Consider the following 20,160-nt stretch of genomic DNA (forward strand, 5'->3'; position numbering starts at 1 on the left):
TTTATAATCAGATTTGTGCATGAGTGTGTGTGTGTGTGTGTGTGCGTGTGTGTGTGTGTGTGTGCATGCTTGCCTGTGGGGAGGGAGGGACAGCTCAGTGAAGTACCATTGATCACATTCTGCAGCTTCTGAGGCTGTTTCCTGAATTGGCTGTAACTCACCGAAGGTGAACAGATCAGGGAAACTATTAAGTGCACTCAGACAAGATTATTTTTCTCACGCGGGCTTCTAGTGCCTTTCTGTGGCCAGCCAATTCAGTGCCAACCATCTGGGAATTTACTGAGGATTCTTTTGCTTCTGTCTGTCACTTTAGAATCCGTTTGCAGAAAATGAGGAATCACAGCAAAGGTCGATCAGGATTTTGGGAATGAACACTTGGGATCTTGCTCTGGAATTAATGAATTTTGATTGGAGCCTTTTCAGTTCAATTCACGAGGTAAGTAAGGGGGAAACGACCAAGTAAATGCTACTGCCACCTTAACTAGGAATTCTTCTTGAAGAATATTCATGTGTGATTAGGTTTTAAGACAATCCATTTTCTGGTTGATATAGTTATGCTTTGGGATACCATGGCCCACAAAGATACTTGGGGACTTTAAATATATTGAAAGACTGATCCAAACCTAGGAAAATTAGAATACATGATCATGCTTTATTTGCACCTAATACAGTCGGATATTTGTGTAATGTATAAATATGCTATATTTTTAATGTTTGAAAACATGTATTCATATATATATGTGTGTGTGTATATATATGTATATGAAGGTTGCATGGGGTTGAAGAGGTGTTTTATGTTTGATACCTTTGATACTGACATTTTAATTTTTCCGTGGCTTTACAGTACTTATATAAAAATCACATTTATATGTGTCCTACATGCACACACACACTTTCCTAAGAACATTCTATACATTTAGACTATGCTGCAGGACTTCAAGCACTCTCTCGGACATTTTGAGATATATTTCAAATTTTTATGTCCATCAACCTCTCCCTTGAGGACAGCTTAAGCGTTTATAAAACAGGAGATGAGGGGCAGAATGCTACTGACAATTGATGAATAAATGTAGCCAGTGGAAAGGCTCACAGGACTCAGTAGATGAAAAATGAGGTAGACTGTGTTGGATTTGCTTTGCCGGGTAGTGAAATGTTTCATTACAAAAAGGCCTTTCCTGCTGAAGAAGGAACTCGTGACTGATTAAGGGACCCCCAAGGTTCTCTTTGATTTTGGAGCATCTTTTAAACGTCCCCATATTTTCTCATGGAAAACATTCCAATATAACAATCTAAATTTGAGCAAGTAGTGAACTCATTCAAGCTAAATGACTTGTGACTTTGGAAGTGTTGGTAGAGTGGGATGTGTCCCTGCTTGTGTGCTTATGCAGTGGGAGGATGTGAATTTCTTGTGTAAAACACACACACACACACACACACACACACAGAGCTTTCTGATTAGAAACAAATCTCTTCCATTGCCTACATATGATCAGTCTAGTCACTAGTTACTGTCAGTTTTGTACCTTATTCTAATCTTACTCTCTTTCTATGATTTGACAGTGTCTTATTTCAGTGGTTCTCAAAGAGTGGGTACCCAGACCAGCATCATCAGTATACCCAGGAATTTAGTAGAAATGCAGATTTTTGGCCAGATCACAGACCTGTTGACTCAGAAAATTTAGGGGGGTGGGGCACAGCAGTCTGTGCTTTAACAGACCTCCAGGTGATTCAGATTGACACTGAAATGTGAAAACCCTTGTCTGGAGAATCTACCTGTGAGGGTCTAATGTACATCTGAACAAATGATGTCATTTGTGCTTGAAGTTGCCTATAGAACAAGTTTGGGAAGTTCGGATTTGATTCAGCCTCTGATGTAAGAGTGTCTTAGGTTTTCATGAAAAGCATCATCTTTGCATTCTAAAAACGTAGATTTATGTAAGTCTTTTATGTGAACATCATTTCATGAGGCATTTCTGAAAGTCAACATGAATTGTCTTGAATTTAATATATTGTTATTTGTTATATCTAACATATTATGACAGTGGCTATCTGAAATAGTTCTTAAAAACCTACTTGCAGTGCAGGAATAGAGACACTCACACACTTGCAGACACAGTGAGGGAAGGAGGGGTGGTGGGAGTTGAGAGAGTAGCACTGAAACATATACATACCATGTGTAAAATAGCCAATGGGCAGTTGCTGCATAACACAGGAAGCTCAGCTCAGTGCTCTGTGACCACCTAGAGGGGTGGGATAGGGTTGGGGGATGGGAGGGAGGTTCAAGAGGGTGGGGACATATGTATACTTACGGCTAATTCACACTGTTGTATGGCAGAAACACAATACAACATCGTAAAGCAATTATCCTCCAATTAAAAATGAATTTTAAAAAATGGATTGTATTTTGTATCAACTTGACCCTGTGCTGTAACAGTAAATGCTGGCATGAATACATTGTCTTTCAGCAAGAGCTGATCTACTTCACGTTCAGCAGACAGGGAAGCGGGGAGCACACGGCGAACCTGAGCCTGCTGCTCCAGAGATGCAATGAGGTCCAGCTCTGGGTGGCCACGGAGATTCTGCTCTGCAGCCCACTGGGCAAGCGAGTGCAGCTGGTGAAAAAATTCATCAAAATTGCCGCTCAGTGAGTGTCTAGTGGTAAAAAACGCAGTTCTGTTCCTCTCCTTTAATGGAAATCTGTTTTTTCCCCGTAATGGGATGGGATGGGATGTGAAGAGATGGGATACAAAAGGGTAATAGTGAGTTAAGTGACCAAATGATTGGAAAGGTCTGTTCTGAATATTTCTGTCTTCACCTTTGAAATACTTATATCTTAAAGTAAATGTCACAATACCAGACCATAGCTCTCTGTGCCAAAGGAAAAAGCAGGCAGCACACACGTGCCCCATTGTGCAGCTAAATTACACGGTGGCCAGGTGAGTTACAGTAGGTTAGGCACATGGGGGGAGAAGATGAGAGGGGGCGAGAACTGTTGAAAGTCAGATGCGTTTCAAGGTTCTGCTCCTGGCTCCCTCATGCCCAGAGTATGAACTTTCATTGATTAAACTTACTTTTGTATATAGAATTCCTTCGCTGGGCTGTGTTAGCTTCCAGAGGACAGGGACCATTTCTACTCAAACATTGGACCTGGGGTACCTGGTACTGAAGTTGGTAAATAGCAGTGACTCAGTAGTTGGTTGGATGACATTTTAGTAACTTCCTGGGAGCTTCTGTTAAAATACCAGATTAATGTCCTGAGACCATGCTTGGGTGGTCTTTCCAACACAAACAGGCAACAGGAGTCCAGATCTTTCCCAGTTCCTCCTACCTTCCAGTCTTTCCATTTTTTTTTCCTCCTTTGTTTTTCAAAGTAGTTTTTATATCAAACAGTTTTTGGGTACATGTCAGTGTAATATATTTAGGAAATCTGTATTGATCACTCATTATGTTTGCACGTCTGTGTAGGGTATTATGGGGGAATCAGAATGCAGCTACACCCAATACCTGCCTTTGAGAACTTTGCGATCTGCTGGGCAGGGGAATACTTTCTATAACTCCAATGGCTCATTGCAAAATAGAACCCAAGGGTTCCCTACCATGAGATGAAGTTCTTTCAGGGTCTTTAGAGGACGGGAAGCTTCTATGCCAAGGGAATGGGAAAGGAGGATTAGAAAAACATTGGGAAGAAAGTAGCATTTTGAATTCTAGGTAAAAATTCAGGAGTACACTCTCCATGGAGTTCAAACTCACAAGAGCGAAGCAGAGAAGTTGATGGGAGGCAGAAAGCATGTGGTCTGGAAAAGGAACCTCATCCAGTTTGGCCTGAGTGGAAGGTATTTATGAGGAAGCTGTGGGAGACCAAGCTTAAAGGGAAGATGGGGCCAAACTGTAAAAGATATTGGATTTCAGGTTGAAGAGTTTGGACTGAATTGAAAGGCACCAGGATTCTTTATATACCTGAATCTTAGACTACTTTTATGAATGAATGCTCTTTTTTTTTTTTTTTTTTCAGTCAGTACATTTTCTATAATACCTATGAACTTCCTAAAGATGAGGCTCTTTGTGGTCCAGAACGTTCTTATAAAAGCCAACTACTTGGTGAAATGGGACACTAATATCCCAAGGAGTAAAATGACACCACATAGCTTAGTTCCCAGTGTAAGATCATAGCTGTCCTCAGGGAAATGAAGTATGTGTGTTCACATCTTCTCCATATGGCCCTATGCTCTTGAATGATTTGCTGAGCTGGCCTCTATTCCTGGCCCATAGAACAGAATTCCAACAGAAACATAAAGTTAAATTCTTCATAATCACACTGGTACAGATAGCCCCAGGAAAACAGTTAATTTTCATGCTCATGCAGTGCCTTCCCTGCCTAAGGCATCCTATTCGCATATTCATGTTTCCTTCCTTCTTACCAATCCCATCCCCCACCTCTGTGGATTGAGTGGATTTTATTTCTTCAGACAAAGGAATGTTTGCTAAACTGAAATGTTTTAGTGTCAGTCTGTTCTTACCTTGGAATGAATGAACCTTGGCTAAAGAGGACTCCAGATGGGAATGGTGACCGATATTTGTGCCGTATCAATTTGTCTTATAGAGAAGTAAGTCATCCGTATATTCATTTTTTTTTCTTTTTACATTCAGATATTTATTGTTTGTGGATTTTTAAAATTTTAAGTATGACTGAAAAATCTGAACCAGGAAAATTGTTTATGGGGAGATAGAAGATAAAAAGATGAGAATTACATCTAAAGATTTTTTTGTAGCTAAATGATTTTTTAATATAAAAGCAGATAGTATACTGTTTATAGTGAATAATAATAAAATGATTTGCCCCCAGGGTCTTCTTTTCAACTCCAACAAATGCTATCTGAAAGTTTTGCTGTATACTGTGCATTTGAGTGTTGGACAGAGTATAAAAATGTCTAGTTGGAAATGACAGAGCCAGTGGGGCTCCCATCATGCACTATGGTGGGAGGAGGGGGAGAAAGGGAGAGTATCCAGCTGAGATGCTTCTGGCACAGGGATGGGGCTGTTCTCACCACAGGGCCCTCAGCAGAGGCACCCAGCATCATCACATGAAGAGATGGAGCTGACTCGAGTCTGCCCTGGCTGGCCTGAGCTTGCCAGGGTGAGATGAGACAGGAGGGTGGAATGAGGGAACAAAGGGCAAAAGAAAGGCAGAATTGCAGTATTGATACCTTTAGGCTCCTTTATCTCTTAGAAACAGGTGGACTTTTCAACCATAGGCCAGGAAAGTGTCCTGTTTGTTTATTCATGGATAATACCAAGCAGGCTCCACCTGGGAGAACATTGGCAGAAACCAGATGAAGGGCCAGTTAGACTGAATATCAAGTCCTCGTGCCTATCAGGAAACCATAGGCAGAGTCCAAAGTTGGACAGAAAGACTGTGAAAGGGACAGACCGTGCCCCCTGCAGACCCAGCAGTGAGGGGCTTGCAGGGCTGTGTTCATCCGGTTGCTTTGGACAGCAGGTGTATAGGCTACGGTGCCTTCCCAGGTTCCCCTATCAAGGAGACTGAAACTTCCGAAATGCTCCCCGTGGGCGACCCCCACTGCCTTGCCGCCCAGGCGCAGCTGTCCTGGGCAGTGTCCAGTGCACAGAACTGGCTCCAGGAGCAGACGGGTTTTAGGCGGGACCAGTCAGGGCACAGCCAGCTCTGTATATTACCACTTCAGAGCCCAGAATCGTTTCCTGGTCCTGAACTCAGGAACCCTGCTCCCGTACACACACCTGTGCGACTGGAAATTGGTATAGTTTTGGGAAACAGAAGTTATTAATATGTTCAAGAATCTTAAAGTCATGATTGCTTTGATCAATCATGTAATGACTTGAAGTATAACTTAATTTAAAAAATCAGACAGTAAAAAGTTTTATATGCAAAAGATATTTATTGTAGCGTTCTGTATTGAATTGTGTTGAATTGAAAATAATTTAAACATCAACAATAAGAGAATACATTTTTAAATTTATTTAAATATGTTTTTGATGAAGTGTTCTATAGCCGTTAATGATAACAGTCAAGAACCCATAATATATAAGAGTGTATACCTGAAAAAGCAGGATACAGAGATGTATATACACTGTTCCCAAATTCCATCTACGCCATTGGTGGAGATGTCATGGAAGAAATGACACCTGAGGACAGCTTAGTCAAATCACATTAGGTACTTTTTATTGCTGCTAAGAACTTTCATATTTCTTTCATATTTAATTAGGATAATTTTTTAATTTTAAAAACTTGCCTCAGAGAAGCTGTTTTCTAATTCATCCCAGACTAAGGAGTGTTTGGGATGGCTGACCTGGAAGCCCATCCTCCCTCTGCTGGATCAAACCCCCTCAGCTGGTTTTGAAAATTAGTGGAGTTTCGACCAACTAAGTTGAAGGGCAAGATTGACATTCTACAGAGCAGATAACTTTCCAGAGTTATTGGAGCTTGACATGGTCTTGTTTTGCATTATATTCCTTTTTTCCTCAAATTAGAAATATGGGACAGTGTCCACATAATATATGCCATACTTTAAATATATAAGTATATGCATAATATAGTAGCTATTTTGTTGAGAGAAAAGGAAATAATGTCTAAATGTAATAGGAGGGGAGCTTAGACCTATGAGATAAGAGGACTTGTCAAAAAAAGAAAGGCAACATACAGATTAAAGAGACAAGACCCAGGAGCTATTATAATGAGTCTGGGATCTGTAAAGAAACAGGAACGTCAGAGCTTTCAGTTGAAATTGTAAATGCATCCAAAACAGATTTTTTAAAAGAAGGAATCTTGAAGTGTCCAGAGGGTACCAAGAGCACACATCTTTGGAGAAATGTCTGTTTAGGTCTTATGTCCACTTTTTGATTGGGTGGTTTGGTTTTCTGGTATTGAGCTGCTTGTATATTTTGGAAATTAATTCCTTGTCAGTTGCCTTGTTGCTGTTATTTTCTCCCATTCAGAAGGTTGTTTTTTCACCTTACAGTTTTCTTCATTGTACTAAAGCTTTGAAGTTTAATTAGGGCCCATTTGTTTATTTTTGTATTTATTTCCATTTCTCTAGGAGGTGAGTCATAGAGGATCTTCCTATGATTTATGTCAGAGAGTGTTTTGCCTATGTTTTCCTCTCGGAGTTTTTTAGTTTCTGCTCTGGTATTTTAAGTCTTTAATCCACTTTCAGTTTATTTTTGCATATGGCATTAGTAGTGTTCTGATTTCATTCTTTTACACATAGTTGACCAGTTTTCCCAGCACCACTTGTTGAAGACACTGTCTTTTTGCCATTATATATATTTTTTCCCCTTTGTCAAAGATAAAGTTCCTATAGGTGTGTGGATTTATCTCTGGGCTTTACATCTTGTTCCATTGGTCTAGATTTGGTTTTGTGCCAGTACCATACTTCTTGATGACTGTAGCTGTATAGTATAGTCTGAAATCAGGAAGGTTGATTTCTCCAGTTCCATTCTTCTTTCTCAAGATTGCTTTGGCTAACCCTCTTACACTATTGGTGGGAATGCAAACTGATACAACCACTATGGATAACAGTATGGAGATTCCCTAAAAAACTAAGAATAAAACTACCATGCATGCTTAGTCACTCATTCATGTCCGACTCTTGCCACCCCATAAACTGTAGCCCACCAGGCTCCTCTGTCCATGGGATTCTCCAGGCAAGAATACGGGAATGGGTTGTCATTTCCTTCTCCAGGGGATCTTCCCAACCCAGGAATCAAACCCGCATTTCCTGCACTGCAGGCAGACTCTTCACTGGCTGAGCTATGAGGGCAGCCCTAAATGATCCAGCAATCCCACTACTGGACATATACCCTGAGGAAACCAGAATTGAAAAAGATACATGTACCCTGATGTTTATTGCAGCACTAGTTACAGTATCTAGGACATGGAAGCAACCTAGGTGTCCATCAGCAGACGAATGGAAAAGGAAGTTGTGGTACATATATACAGTGGGATATTATGCAGCTATGCAAAGGACCACATTTGCGTCAGTTCTGCTGAGATGGATGAACCTGGAGCCTATTATACAGAGTGAAGTAAGTCAGAAAGAGAAAGACATATTGTACATTAATGCATGTATATGAAATCTAGAAAGATAGTACTGATGCTCCTACGTGCAGAGCATCAAAGGAGACACAGACATAAAGAACAGACTTTTGGACACAGTGGAAGAAGGAGAGGGTGAGATGATTTGAGAGATTAGCACTGAAACATATACTTTACCGTATAGAATAGACAGCCAGTAGGAGTTTGGTGTGTGGTGCAGGGCACCCAAAGCCAGTGCTCTGCGACAGCCTTGAGGGGTAGGGTGAGGAGGGACGTGGCGGGGTGCGGGGGATTCAGGAGGGAGGGGACACATGTGTGCCTGTGGCCCATTCATGTTGATGTATGGCAGAGGCCATTGCAATGTTGTAATTACCCTCCAATTAAATTAATTAAGTTTTTTAAAAAGCACAGGTCTTTTCCTAAAGGCAATGATGAGCGGAAGTATTTGAATTTGTTTTTGTGCAGCAGGTACCACTCCTCTCCCAGGGGCACATGGGTCATGGAGCAGAGTTCAGCCCCTCCCTAGAGGCTGAACCCTGTGGCCTAGGAGAGTCTTGGCAGCTTTATCTTTTGTGCTCATCTGGCAAAAGGATGTTGCCTAACAGTGCCTCCTGCTTTCTTTAATCCATAGCTGCAAAGCCCAGAGAAACCTGAACTCCTTCTTTGCTATCGTGATGGGTCTCAACACTGCTTCTGTGAGCCGGCTATCTCAGACCTGGGAGGTGAGCCTTGGGGGTCCATGGCAGGGATGGAGTGGGTGGGAGAGGACAAATAACACTGAATGGGAAATGTTCCACTGAAAAGTCCTTATTTAAAGTAAATTGATTTAAATGGTTTAAATGAGAGAAGTACCACTAGAAACAAATGTTATAAATTAGTGTCTCAAGTCCTTAGGAACTGTTTTTCTCCTTAAACTTTTTATATTGTATTGGGGTACAGCTGATTAACAATGCTGTGATAGTTTCAGGTGAGCAGTGAAGGGACTCAGTTATACATATCCATGTATCCATTCTCCCCCAAACTCCCCTCCCATCCAGGCTGCTGCAACTGAGCAGAGTTCTATGTGCTATACATTATTGGTTATCCATTTTAGCTTATGGTTGGTTGTGGGGGATAGTTTGGGAGTTTGAGATAGGCATGTACACACTGCTATATTTAAAAGGTATTAGGAAATATTTTGATCAAGTGGTCTTCAAAATGGTTCTATAATATATATGAAAGAAACAAAAATTGAAAAATGCCTCCTAACTTGAATTAGTTTTCTGTTTTTCTCCGTGATGGCATGGTTACAGTTTCATGTTGGTCCTTTCAAAAGCTCCGTTTGTCCAGAGGCAGATTTGCTGAGATGCTTATGAATTTAAGCTACCAGGCCTCTCATTTGCAATATTCCTGGCAGTATGTTCACGTGGATGGCAGATATCTTTGCAAAATTTACAAAAGTAGTTTTATATTCTTTTTTTTTTATTAAAAAAGAGGGCCCACAAAATGTTATATGTTCCAGGTCTCCCAAATCCTGGTTCTGCCTGTCACTGTTGTATGATCAAGGCCATTGGGTTCTCAGAGAGAGACGCCCACTTGAGCTGATGACTTCAGTGTTTCTAGGCCTGGAAAATGATCACACTGGCCTAAGTAGGCAATAGAGGAAAAGTTGGTTTCAGGAACTAGAAGAGAGGTCAGCAATCATTTGGGGTAAAGGGCCAGATGGTGAATTTTTTTTTTGGCATGTGGTTTCCATTGGCATGACTCAAGTCTCCTATTGAAGTGCAAGCCCTGTTTAGTCTGTAAATGATGAGCATGGCCATGCTCCAATAAAACTTTATTTACAAAAGCATGGGGTCAGATTTGGCCCATGGCTGACCCCTTGAGTAGATCAGTTTGGCCCTAGATGCATTGAGTTTGACGCGCAACTGAGACATTTTTGTGGGATATCCAAAATACTCAGGTATGCAGCTCAGAAGAATAGTTGCAGGTGTCTGCATTTTATCGTTTCGCATTTATCATCCATTTATTAATACGTATGTGTTGGTGTGTGTAACATTAGTTTCCAAACAGGTTGAATAACCTGTGTTGTTGAGTCCATATTCAGAATTATCAAATTGATATTTAAAAGTATAGTTATTGTAAGGGTTTACCTCATTGTTTTGATTTGTTTTGGAAACAGAAAATCCCACACATTTTGTAGAACACTCGTAAGTGTTACTTGCTGGAATTTGCCGAGCACCAACTGTCGACTGTACGTTTCCTGTGAGTAGTCTCCATTTCAATCAGAGAACGTGGAGACTGGCTGCAGTCACACAGCTAGAAAGAGGGCAGAGTCAGAATTCAAACTCTGACTGATTACCGAGACGTCTGGCTTTCCTACTTCACCAGAGTAAGGGCAGGCTGGGAAATCCCAGGCCCTTCTTCCTTAGGCCCAAATTCTTATTTGGGAGGACAGTGTATGTTTCCATCCCCTGTCAGTCTTCAGGCCACTGTTTGCATGGGTGATCTTTCCAGTTTGGTGATTCTACCCACTAAAGTACAGGCTTCATCAATGAGGGTTTTCATGGCCTTTCACTATTTAAACCTCTGCTGTGAAACATCATTATATCATTTATACAAAAAATATCAGTCAACATTATTACTTCCTACTCAACAAGATCATTTAAGAAGGTGAGAGCGTTTGTCAAGGGTAGGATACAGAACTGAAATCCAAGCTTTCATGAAAAGATCACCAGTGTGTGGACTGTCTTAAGTTGGATTCCTAAATCCTGTGGCTGCTATTCATTTTAAACTGTCTTTAGCAACATTCCCAAGGAACATCACATTAAGGAATGATGAAAATTGCGTAATGAGAAGCAATCAAGGTAGAACCAGTTGATAGAGGGATTTATGTTCAGAAATGTGAAGTATATAGTGCAACTTAATGAACATTCCTCTCAAAATAACTGACTTCTTTTGACCTTTTCTTTTTCTGTTTGTTTGTTTTTAGAAAATCCCTGGGAAGTTTAAGAAACTTTTCTCTGAACTTGAAAGTTTAACAGTAAGTAGTTGAGCATAGTGGACTTACTCTTCAAACTGATAGTTAGCCTCAGATTTCTTCTTAGATTTCAGTGGTCAATATCTCCACTCTGCCATGTCAGGTAGCTTAGACTAGTGCACCTGTATATGAACAGGTAGCTTTGCTTCTTAATGGAGTGAAGGAGGGTAATGGTTACTGCTTCTTCCTCTCCATGGAAAAAGGTAGCGAGAATGGTCTTTTTGGTGTGATATTCAGAAGGCACATTTTTCAGTACAGTCCATTTCAAAACCTATGAAATTAGCTAGTTTAAATTTACTATGCAATTCTTATGCATTATTCTTTTTTTCTTTTTACCATTTCTCCTTTTTATCATTCCTTGTATCTTTGAGATAACAAAATGTGCAGTTTCTTTTCAGAACACAATAAAAATGTTCTTTTGTTTTCTCTGCATTATCTGTGCATTATGAGGGCAGTTTTTCTTTGAGGTGTGCCTAACAAAAGACTTTGGGTTTACCTCATGATAGAAATTATGGAGAGGAAACTGTACTTAAGGAACCTATTGGAGGGAAAATAATAGGGCAATCAAAAGGTGTCTCTCTTTGGCAGTCATTTCCCATTATCGTCAACCAGTAACTTGACTTTCATTCATTGCCTAGATTTCCTGCCCTAATTTAGTGAGTTTATTCTCCTAGGAAACCTTTATCTACTGTGTTCTTAGGAAGAACCACTCTATGTCTAAATCATGTTCAAATTGTAACAGCGAAAATAGATTTAGAATTGTTTCTATAGCACATTGATTTTTCTTTCTCTTTGTAATCTGCTTGGTTCGGCAGGATCCATCCCTGAATCACAAAGCCTACCGAGACGCATTCAAGAAAATGAAGCCACCCAAAATCCCCTTCATGCCGTTATTGCTTAAAGGTAACAATTATCTGTCTTTTATGCTATGTAATTCCATCTTCCAGAAATTTATCACTCTGACTACGGAGGGCGAGGAAAGGAATCTCAGTTTCTTTATTTTTGTCATTCCAACCTAACTGTTGGCTTGTGACTGTTTTTCACGTTTGCTTCTTTCTGAGACACCTGAAATGCTTAATTGTTCTTAAGCAGACATCAAAGTATTTTCACTTGACTCACAAAACTTGGCACTGGAACTGTTTGTGTTTTTGCTTTATTCTGCTGCTAAGCCTTGTCTTATTTGAGTCTACAGTCCACTTAACTCAGCCAAGAATAAGGCTGGCATGAAGAATCCAAGTGGTGATCAGTTATGTTCTTTGTTTGCAACCTAAATTTCAGAGATTCAGCCCATGGCCTGCTGCTGTGTGAGAAAAACCTTCGGTCAACACAAGCAGTGTCATGTGTGAAAAGTTTTGGTAGAGAATGTACTTTCTTCTTTCCAGGAGTGAATCCAGTTGGGATAGTATGTGATAGCTGCAAGTTAGTCAACTAACTTCTCTTCTGTAGAGCAGCAGATCAGTCATCATGAAACATGTTAGTTAAACTTATTAATGAGATCTTGATGGTCTCTTTCAAACCAAGGGGATTAGTGAAAGGGAAGTTTGTTTTCATCAGGCCCATGCTTCTGACATTCAGTGTACATCCCACCCCTGTGCTTTCCAGGACAAAGGATTTGGTCATTTCTCTTGGTCTTGTTTTGATTCTTTTCAAGGAATTTTTATAGGAGTACTCTTTTATATTGCTTGCACCCTTCAGAGGCTTATACCTTCTGCGGGGTCAGGCCCTAGCGCCTACACTCATAAGTGTGGTGGAATTGCCTGGAAAATGAAGTACCTGGGAACTGGTTGGCCGGGCCGTGTCCTCTGCTGCCTCTCATCGCCAGACCCACTGGCAGTAAAGCCGAAAATAAACCTTTTCGGCTTCTCCTGAGAACAGCCAGAGCTTGGAGAGCTTTTGAGTTGCTGTACATTCTTGCAGCTGTTTATCTAGTCTTCATCTAGTATAAAGCAAGAATTTCTGTGAAACGGTAATGTATTAGGACAGTTAGGACAATGAAGCACATGGACTGCTTCACTCGAGCTCAAAGCATTCTGAGAACTGTAAATGGATGAAACAAGGAAAGATTGTAAAGCCAGAAAAACAACTTTAAAAAGTTCATTTGATTCTTCATTTTTATTTCTAAGATAAGTTTATTCGGGCTTGTGATTTTTATTTAAAATAAAACACCAGCTGGAGAGTGGGAGTGGTGGCATGTGGAAAGTAAAACTTAGAATCATGTAGACACAAATAGGAAAAATAGGAAAGGAACACAGATCTGGGAAAGGAATTGATTTTAGAAAGACAAAATTTTGAAACAATAGATGTTTTTAAGGTGATTAGAAAATGGTCAGCATTGTCCCTTTAATTTAGATGTGAGCTGAGCCTTCTGCTATATAGTAGTGGGTTTTCCCCAAAAATATTTAATGCAGTCAGGTGCCTCATACTTATGTCTTAGCTTGGATGCAATTTTCTGCTCTACAGAGTTTATCTAGAGCTCTTTGTTGGCAGCAAAACAAACTTCTCTTTTTTCTACTGAAAATACATTGTCTCATTCATTCTAGCAAATTAAACTTTTGCCCCCTCCTTTTTTTTTCTCACTGAAAGCTCTTGAATTTTAAAAACAAGCTCACTTGTTTTTCCTTTGTCTTTATTTTTGTCATTATAAAAATAAATAATATTGGCACTCTATTGCATTTAAAGTTACTATTTTTGTCTGAAATAATTTCAAAAGGAAAAATAGGATGACACTTTTAAATATGTATGTATCACATCTGTGGTAAGACATTTTGGAAAACATATACAACATTAATTCTTAGCTTTAGTAACTGCAAAATTATTTTAAAATTTGCAGTAACCTACTTTAGAACAAGCAACTTTTTCATGAAAATTTCCCAGCCCTCTTCTCTTGTGCCTCTTGCTTTGGATTGCTTTTGTTTAGAGAAAGAGACCAGATTAAACTTCTTGGGTATTAGGAAGGATTTGGGCTCCCATATTTCATTTTTTGAGTTAGTCAGTTCCTAATGACATGCAGGTTATCAAAGTAAGCACATAACCTAAAAATGCTTCCAGCTATCAGCTTTTCTATTTGCCTGTGAATTTCTCACTTCTGATTTACTTTCCCCCTACTGTGGAGTCCAGTTCAGAAAGTAGTGACCAGGAAACCCTGAGTAAGTGTTGAAGAAAGGTTCCAGCTGAGCTAAAGGTCAAAAGCAGTTGAGTAATCTATGTCATGGTGTTTGGGGAGATGGTAATCCTTCCAGTAGAGTGAATAGTCAACCGGTGTCTGACGTTAAACTGAGGTTGTATCTGTATCTTCAAGGGCAGATTGTTATTGCAGATTTGTGGAGTTGTGTAAATAAAAGGAAGATTGAGGTGCTTCCATGTTTTTCCTTCTTTTTCACCTGCCATCTCTTCAAATGGAGTTAGTTCATCCCCAGTCCTGTTATATAAAATGTTAGGAACATGTCTGGGTGTTTCCAGATAAAGGGGTCTGGCAGGTACTCATTTCAGGCACTGCACTTGGTGGGGACCCTCAGTGGCTTCACAGCCCACCCATGACTCAGGTTGTGAGACTCCAGTTTTTGAGTTCAACCACCTATTGAACTCAAACTTCCTAATCACACACTTGTCAGGCACCTGCATCAAAACCTGCAGCCATTTTGACCCCTTTCTCCTGGGCAGCAGCCCCTCTTCTCCCCCTACCTGGCCAGACATACTTTCCTGCCTCATCCTCATGCCAGCATCAGCCTGCCAGCCCCCACCCTCAGGAGAGACTCCTTCCTCGTGTGCTGACCTCGACAAGTCCTCGCGAGCTGGGGATAAGCAAGACCGCCCAGGCAGAGGAGAGGGAAGAGACAGAATGAGCGACAAAGGAAACAGTAAAATTTGCAGAGGCCCCCACATCCAGTGAATTCAGCAAATTGACTGGAATAGATGATAAGAAATGTCTAAGTCCTTCCGAGTACCAGAGAGGCACCGTGGTGAGAGGAAGCGGGCTGCCCGGGCTCACGTCCTGGCTCCGAGACGCAAAGCTGTGGTCGTGAGCCGGCTGTGCTCCATCCGCCTTTGGACTGTTGTTTCTTCACATTCTTTCCTGCTTAACTTTACCTTATACTCTTTTGTGAGTATTAAATGAGTTAGTGCCATGTCTGACACTGATGATAAATATAAGCTGTATTATGATCCTCATCTTGGGAACATAGGGTGGGGATGACAAGCCTTAGAACACCGGGGAAGTGGTCCAAGAACTCGGACAGGGCATTTGTAACCTGAATTCTCCAGGAGTGAGGAGATACCAGGCTCCTAGGTGGAGTTTAAGGTAAACAGTGTGCACACAGTGCTTTGCTTGCTGTACAGAAAGAATACAAGTTAGCTGTGTTGGCTGCTCTTTCTCTAAATATTGTGTCAGAGACATGAAGCTTGCGATTCTATTCTGAAAGCAAAACAGTGAAAGATAATAAAATAACCAGAGAGCTCGTCAGATGACTGTGTAATGCTGAATTGTTTTCTTGCTCAAACATCAGTTTAAAAAAGGAAAGAAAAAACCTTAGGAAAACCTTGCAGTCCGGTGGGGTGGAAGCTGTGTTTAAAGGATGCCTTGAGAAAAGGGTTGTATCAGTGTATTGTGTGATTGGTCTTGCCCTCTGGTGGCCAGTTTAAAGCTCAGCAGCTAAGTGTGTTTCAGGCCAGTTTCCCAAGCACCTGCCTTGTAATTACCCCATAGTGAAGTGAAGTCGCTCAGTGAGTCTGCGATCCCATGGATTGTAGTCTACCAGGCTTCGTCTGTCTACCAGGCTTCTCTGTCCATGGGATATTCTAGGCAAGAGTACTGGAGTGTGTTGCCATTTCCTTCTCCAGGGGATCTTCCTGACCCAGGGATTGAACCCAGGTCTCCTGCATTGCAGGCAGACGCTTTACCCTCTGAGCCACCAGGGAAGCCCTCCATATGGACCAGCAGAATCAAAGTCTTGACTAAATGCAAATACTTTCCCTTTCTATTTAGAGGAATTCAATCTCTTCACTTCTGTCTTTTATATCATGTTATTTTAAGAAGATTTTTGAAAATGGTTTTCATTTGGTTTGCCCTGCATGTCTGTGATATAACATGATTATTTGCACATTCTTTAAATTGTAGTATATTTCTTACTTTGATTCTTGTCTGTGAGGATTCCCTATGGTTCAGTCACTCACCCTCTGGTTTGAATTTTTATAAGTCACCCCTCTTTTGGAGCTTTAGCTCCTGTCATTGTTGCTAGTCCCCATCTTTTGAAGAAGCATTCCTGTAAGTTTTGCAACCAGAGGGAGGTTTTTATTTGAATGTCTCCTGTCACTTCAAATGCAGCGAGGCGCAAGTCAAATGTCACACTCCCTTGCTCTGACAATGCACCTTCTCTTCCCTTCCTTACATTGTTCTCATCAGTGACACTGGCTTTCCAGTGGTTGAATAGACCCAGAAACCTTGCCATTTCTAACCTGTCCCTTTCCTCACTCACTTGGGATAACCACACCAGCCCTGGCTTTTAGAACCAGAAATCTAAGTTTGAACATCCACATCTAAATCTTGATGTTTGAAGTAATGCAGACCCCATTCACTTTACCAGGGATTGTTAAAAAGCAAATACATAAATATTAAAATAATTTTTGTTGCTGGGTATTCAGTTCTTTTCTGTTCACTGTTCTGGCCTAAAAACATAATGGACCAGTTAAGTTGTAGAATAGTGTTAGCTTATGTTAAGCGGGTTGAAGTCAAAGCCTAGAGTATAACAGCAAGATACACACTTGTGTGAATGCTAGAATGTTTTCTTTAAATTATGCCCTCTCACATTGCATCCTGTACAGAGTCAGCTCCAAGTTGCCTGGTCTAATGCGGGAAATAATCCGTAATGTTTAAGAAAAATTAATAAGCTGCCCTGCATCTACACCTCTCCAGCCCTGACTCACGACCTGTTCCTAATGGTACATGCATCTTCTTGTTTTTAATTTTCAGATGTAACGTTCATTCATGAGGGAAATAAAACATTTCTGGATAATCTTGTCAACTTTGAAAAACTGGTATGTAAAATTTCACTGTTTCTCTTTTTACCCACTGTAAGGGAAATGCGTACTTTCCTTGCTCTGGGAGACGACATTCTCTATTGGACTGGTGGTGATTTATTTGCTGCATGTTATGTACTGTCAATAAAATGCATCCCAATTAAAAAGAAGTGAAGTGTGCTGCCAAGGTTTTGAGAGCCAAGTATGAACATCTGCTTTTTATTTTTGAAAATGGAACTTCATTAGATTAACATCAGTGGTTGAGTGTATGTATCTGAACTGGAACTAAAGTGGTAAGGTTCCTGTCAGCAGGAATTCACACTTGTAAAGTTGAGCCTTGTGGCTTTAAAGGTGTCTCCCTGTGTCTTGGCAAGCACTGCTCCTCCTCCTGGGGAGGTATGTCCTTCGAAGGTGGAATTTATTGGGTCTGCCTGGGAGAGGAAGGACCACCCATTTATCAGCCTGTGGGCAGGTGCTGCCGCTATGTGAGACCACCTCATGCAAAGTGAGAAAGTAAGCCCGTGAGAAGGGGCCCCCCAGCGAGCCCCTTCTTACACATTCCTGAAATGCTTCTTCCTGGACGTTCCTGGGTGCTCTGTCATGCAGCAGGCTCCTCCTAGCCTTTCTCACCAGCTGAGGGCAGAGGCGGAGTTGCCTGTAAGGGCTGAGCAACTATGAAACTGTGAAACTGCTCCAAGGAGACCCTGTTGACTACAAGAATGGATTTGTTTGACAGATGAACTTTCGTGTCAGAGATGAGCCTGCCATGCATGATTAAAGATGATATCAGTGACCCCTGTCCATAGACCCTGACCTTTGAGTGACCTTTTTAGTAATGGTAATGGATTCGTGTGGACTCTCAGGAATGGGCCCCTGGTTCCCTGTGAGACCAGGTCAGGCATTTGAGAGAAGGTTGAGTGAGTTGGGGGCCTATAGACCATAACCAAAGAACAGTACCAGCTGATGAGTCCAAACACGGTTTAGCCTCTGACCTTTGCCTCCTAGGTGCCCAGCTCTAACTGTGAGGTTAACTCACTCACACGGGAGGAGATGGCACGGTGTCAGTGCAGGCAGCTCTTGTACAACCTGAACACCCAAGCAGCTGGGATCTGGAAGACTGACATCTTAGGGTATCTTGCCATAGCTCTGTTTTAATAATTTGAGGATGATCGCTTTCTGGGTAGTTAGAGTTTAAGTGGACACGTCCATAGCTTTTCAAGTCTCTCCCGACACTATGTGCTTTGGAATTGAGCTCAGTTATTTTACATACTTCAGTCAAATCAACGCACCTGAAATAGATTTTTAAAGTATTGAGTCTTCTTGTATTAAAAGTATTATTCTTGTATGAAAAATATTATTTTTTAGAGATTTGTTCTGTGTCACCCAGTAATGTTCTGAAGATCCCAGGGCCTATTTGTGGCCTTAGACTGTAGGCAGCAACACACTAGCCTGTTGGTGGGTTGTCTCCAGTGTTTGATATTAATGAAATGACCACAGGAATATGAAGCTGCTGGTCAATATTTATTTCAAATCTTGGCCAACGCCTCCGCTTAAGAACGCGAGATAAGCTTGGGTGAGTGTGTGTGAAGAGGAGGGGCAAGGTGTGAAACACCAAGAGGCGTTCCCTCTGAGGGTCTTGTGCCCTTCACCCTGAGGAACCCATGGGAACGCGGGAGAGCAGGAGGCGCTCGGTACACGCTGAGTTTGTCTCTTGTGAAAGGTAGACTGGTGGTTGACCTTCTTCCCAAAGGGAACCTGTGACTCAAGTTCATTGTGTCATTTCCTCTCAGATGGAGCTCTCCAAGTGAGGGAACAATTTGAAAAATGCACAGATTGGAAAGAGCAGTGGAAGGCTTCCTGCACCCTCTCTATTTCATTCTGACCAGCGTCTCTGGTCTTCCCCGGCTTTTTCCAGTAGAAGCCTTTTGATGCCAACCAACATAGTCTAGGGCCTTGCTTTCACAGAGACAAGACTTCAGACTGGCCATAGGACTTCTCTTAGGGTCAATACTGTATGTACCCTTAATATTTTAATAAAGCCTAGTGAAATAATGAGGTATAAACAGGTAATCTTTCATTTTAAATTTTAAATTGTTGAAGAGAACTCTTACTAAAAAGCTGGCTAGAAGATAAGTGCAGTTATCCATTTGTGCGGCAGACCCTTGGCACACAGCACACCCGTCATGGACTCGGCTAGCATGTCATTTCTAAAGGGAGCAGATTTTGTAGCGTCACTGAGTTCCTGGTCCTCAAAGCAGATGGCACTTAAGAAGCAGTATGCTGACCCCCCTCCTTGCACAGAGAATTCAGGGTGAAGTCAGAATTTTTTTCTGGAAGGACAAAACTCTATTTTACATTGTTTAAAGCCCTATGTTATACTGGGATGCCAGAGAGTGAAACTGAATTTCCTACTAGAGTCAGTAGTTCCAGCGTGTTTCTTAGCAAAAGACAGGGTTTCACTTAAGCTAAAATAGCATCATCTTTCACAATAATGAACCAGCAGATCCTAACTGGATTAACTTGTGGGAAGCCAATTCCTTATGATGGATATATTAGCCAGCGAGCAGATAATTCAGTGTATTATCTTTATCAGGCTGATCCCGCCAACACATTAGGTCAGAGAACAGAGAAGGCTCAGAAGTGCTTCAATGGATGTAATAAGTTTTCTATTGTTCCCGTCGCTGCCTTAGCTGCTCCAAACGTATCAGCCTCAAACCATTAAATAATAAAGGAAAAAAATGCATTCTTCTATATTTCTCTTTATCCCTCAATGTTAAGACATCATCCTTCATCATAGCTCTTCCCTCCCACTTTGGAAAACCTGAAGATGAGATCTGGGCTCAGGTTGCAGTGCTGCCCTGAGTACCAGCCTTGCATCAGCTGTGTGCATGGCACGTGATAGAGATCGAGGTGACGCCATACCTTAAAACAGCGAGAGAGCGGTCCTGGGAATAGTGGGAAAATTGGGGGGAGGAAATTTAACAATACATTCACAGACATGAGTCAGATCTCATTTCCTTTACAGTTGCAACTCGGGCTGCTGCTGTAATCACCGTCC

General features: G+C 41.3%; 1 protein-coding gene across 3 annotated transcripts in view; it reads left to right on the forward strand.

Annotated features, from left to right (window-relative positions):
* Nucleotides 1-20,160, forward strand: part of RAPGEF5 (Rap guanine nucleotide exchange factor 5) — a 234,995-nt gene that overhangs the window by 204,913 nt on the left and 9,922 nt on the right. For all 3 annotated transcript variants that reach the window (XM_070369748.1, XM_070369747.1, XM_070369749.1), the window contains 6 exons: nt 314-436; nt 2,466-2,644; nt 8,703-8,793; nt 11,043-11,093; nt 11,906-11,993; nt 17,056-17,120. In XM_070369748.1, coding sequence (XP_070225849.1) covers nt 314-436; nt 2,466-2,644; nt 8,703-8,793; nt 11,043-11,093; nt 11,906-11,993; nt 17,056-17,120 — 597 coding nt within the window. The remainder of the gene's footprint in view (nt 1-313; nt 437-2,465; nt 2,645-8,702; nt 8,794-11,042; nt 11,094-11,905; nt 11,994-17,055; nt 17,121-20,160) is intronic.

Source organism: Bos mutus, chromosome 4 (assembly GCF_027580195.1).
Source record: "Bos mutus isolate GX-2022 chromosome 4, NWIPB_WYAK_1.1, whole genome shotgun sequence".
Classification (NCBI taxonomy): Eukaryota; Metazoa; Chordata; class Mammalia; order Artiodactyla; family Bovidae; genus Bos; species Bos mutus.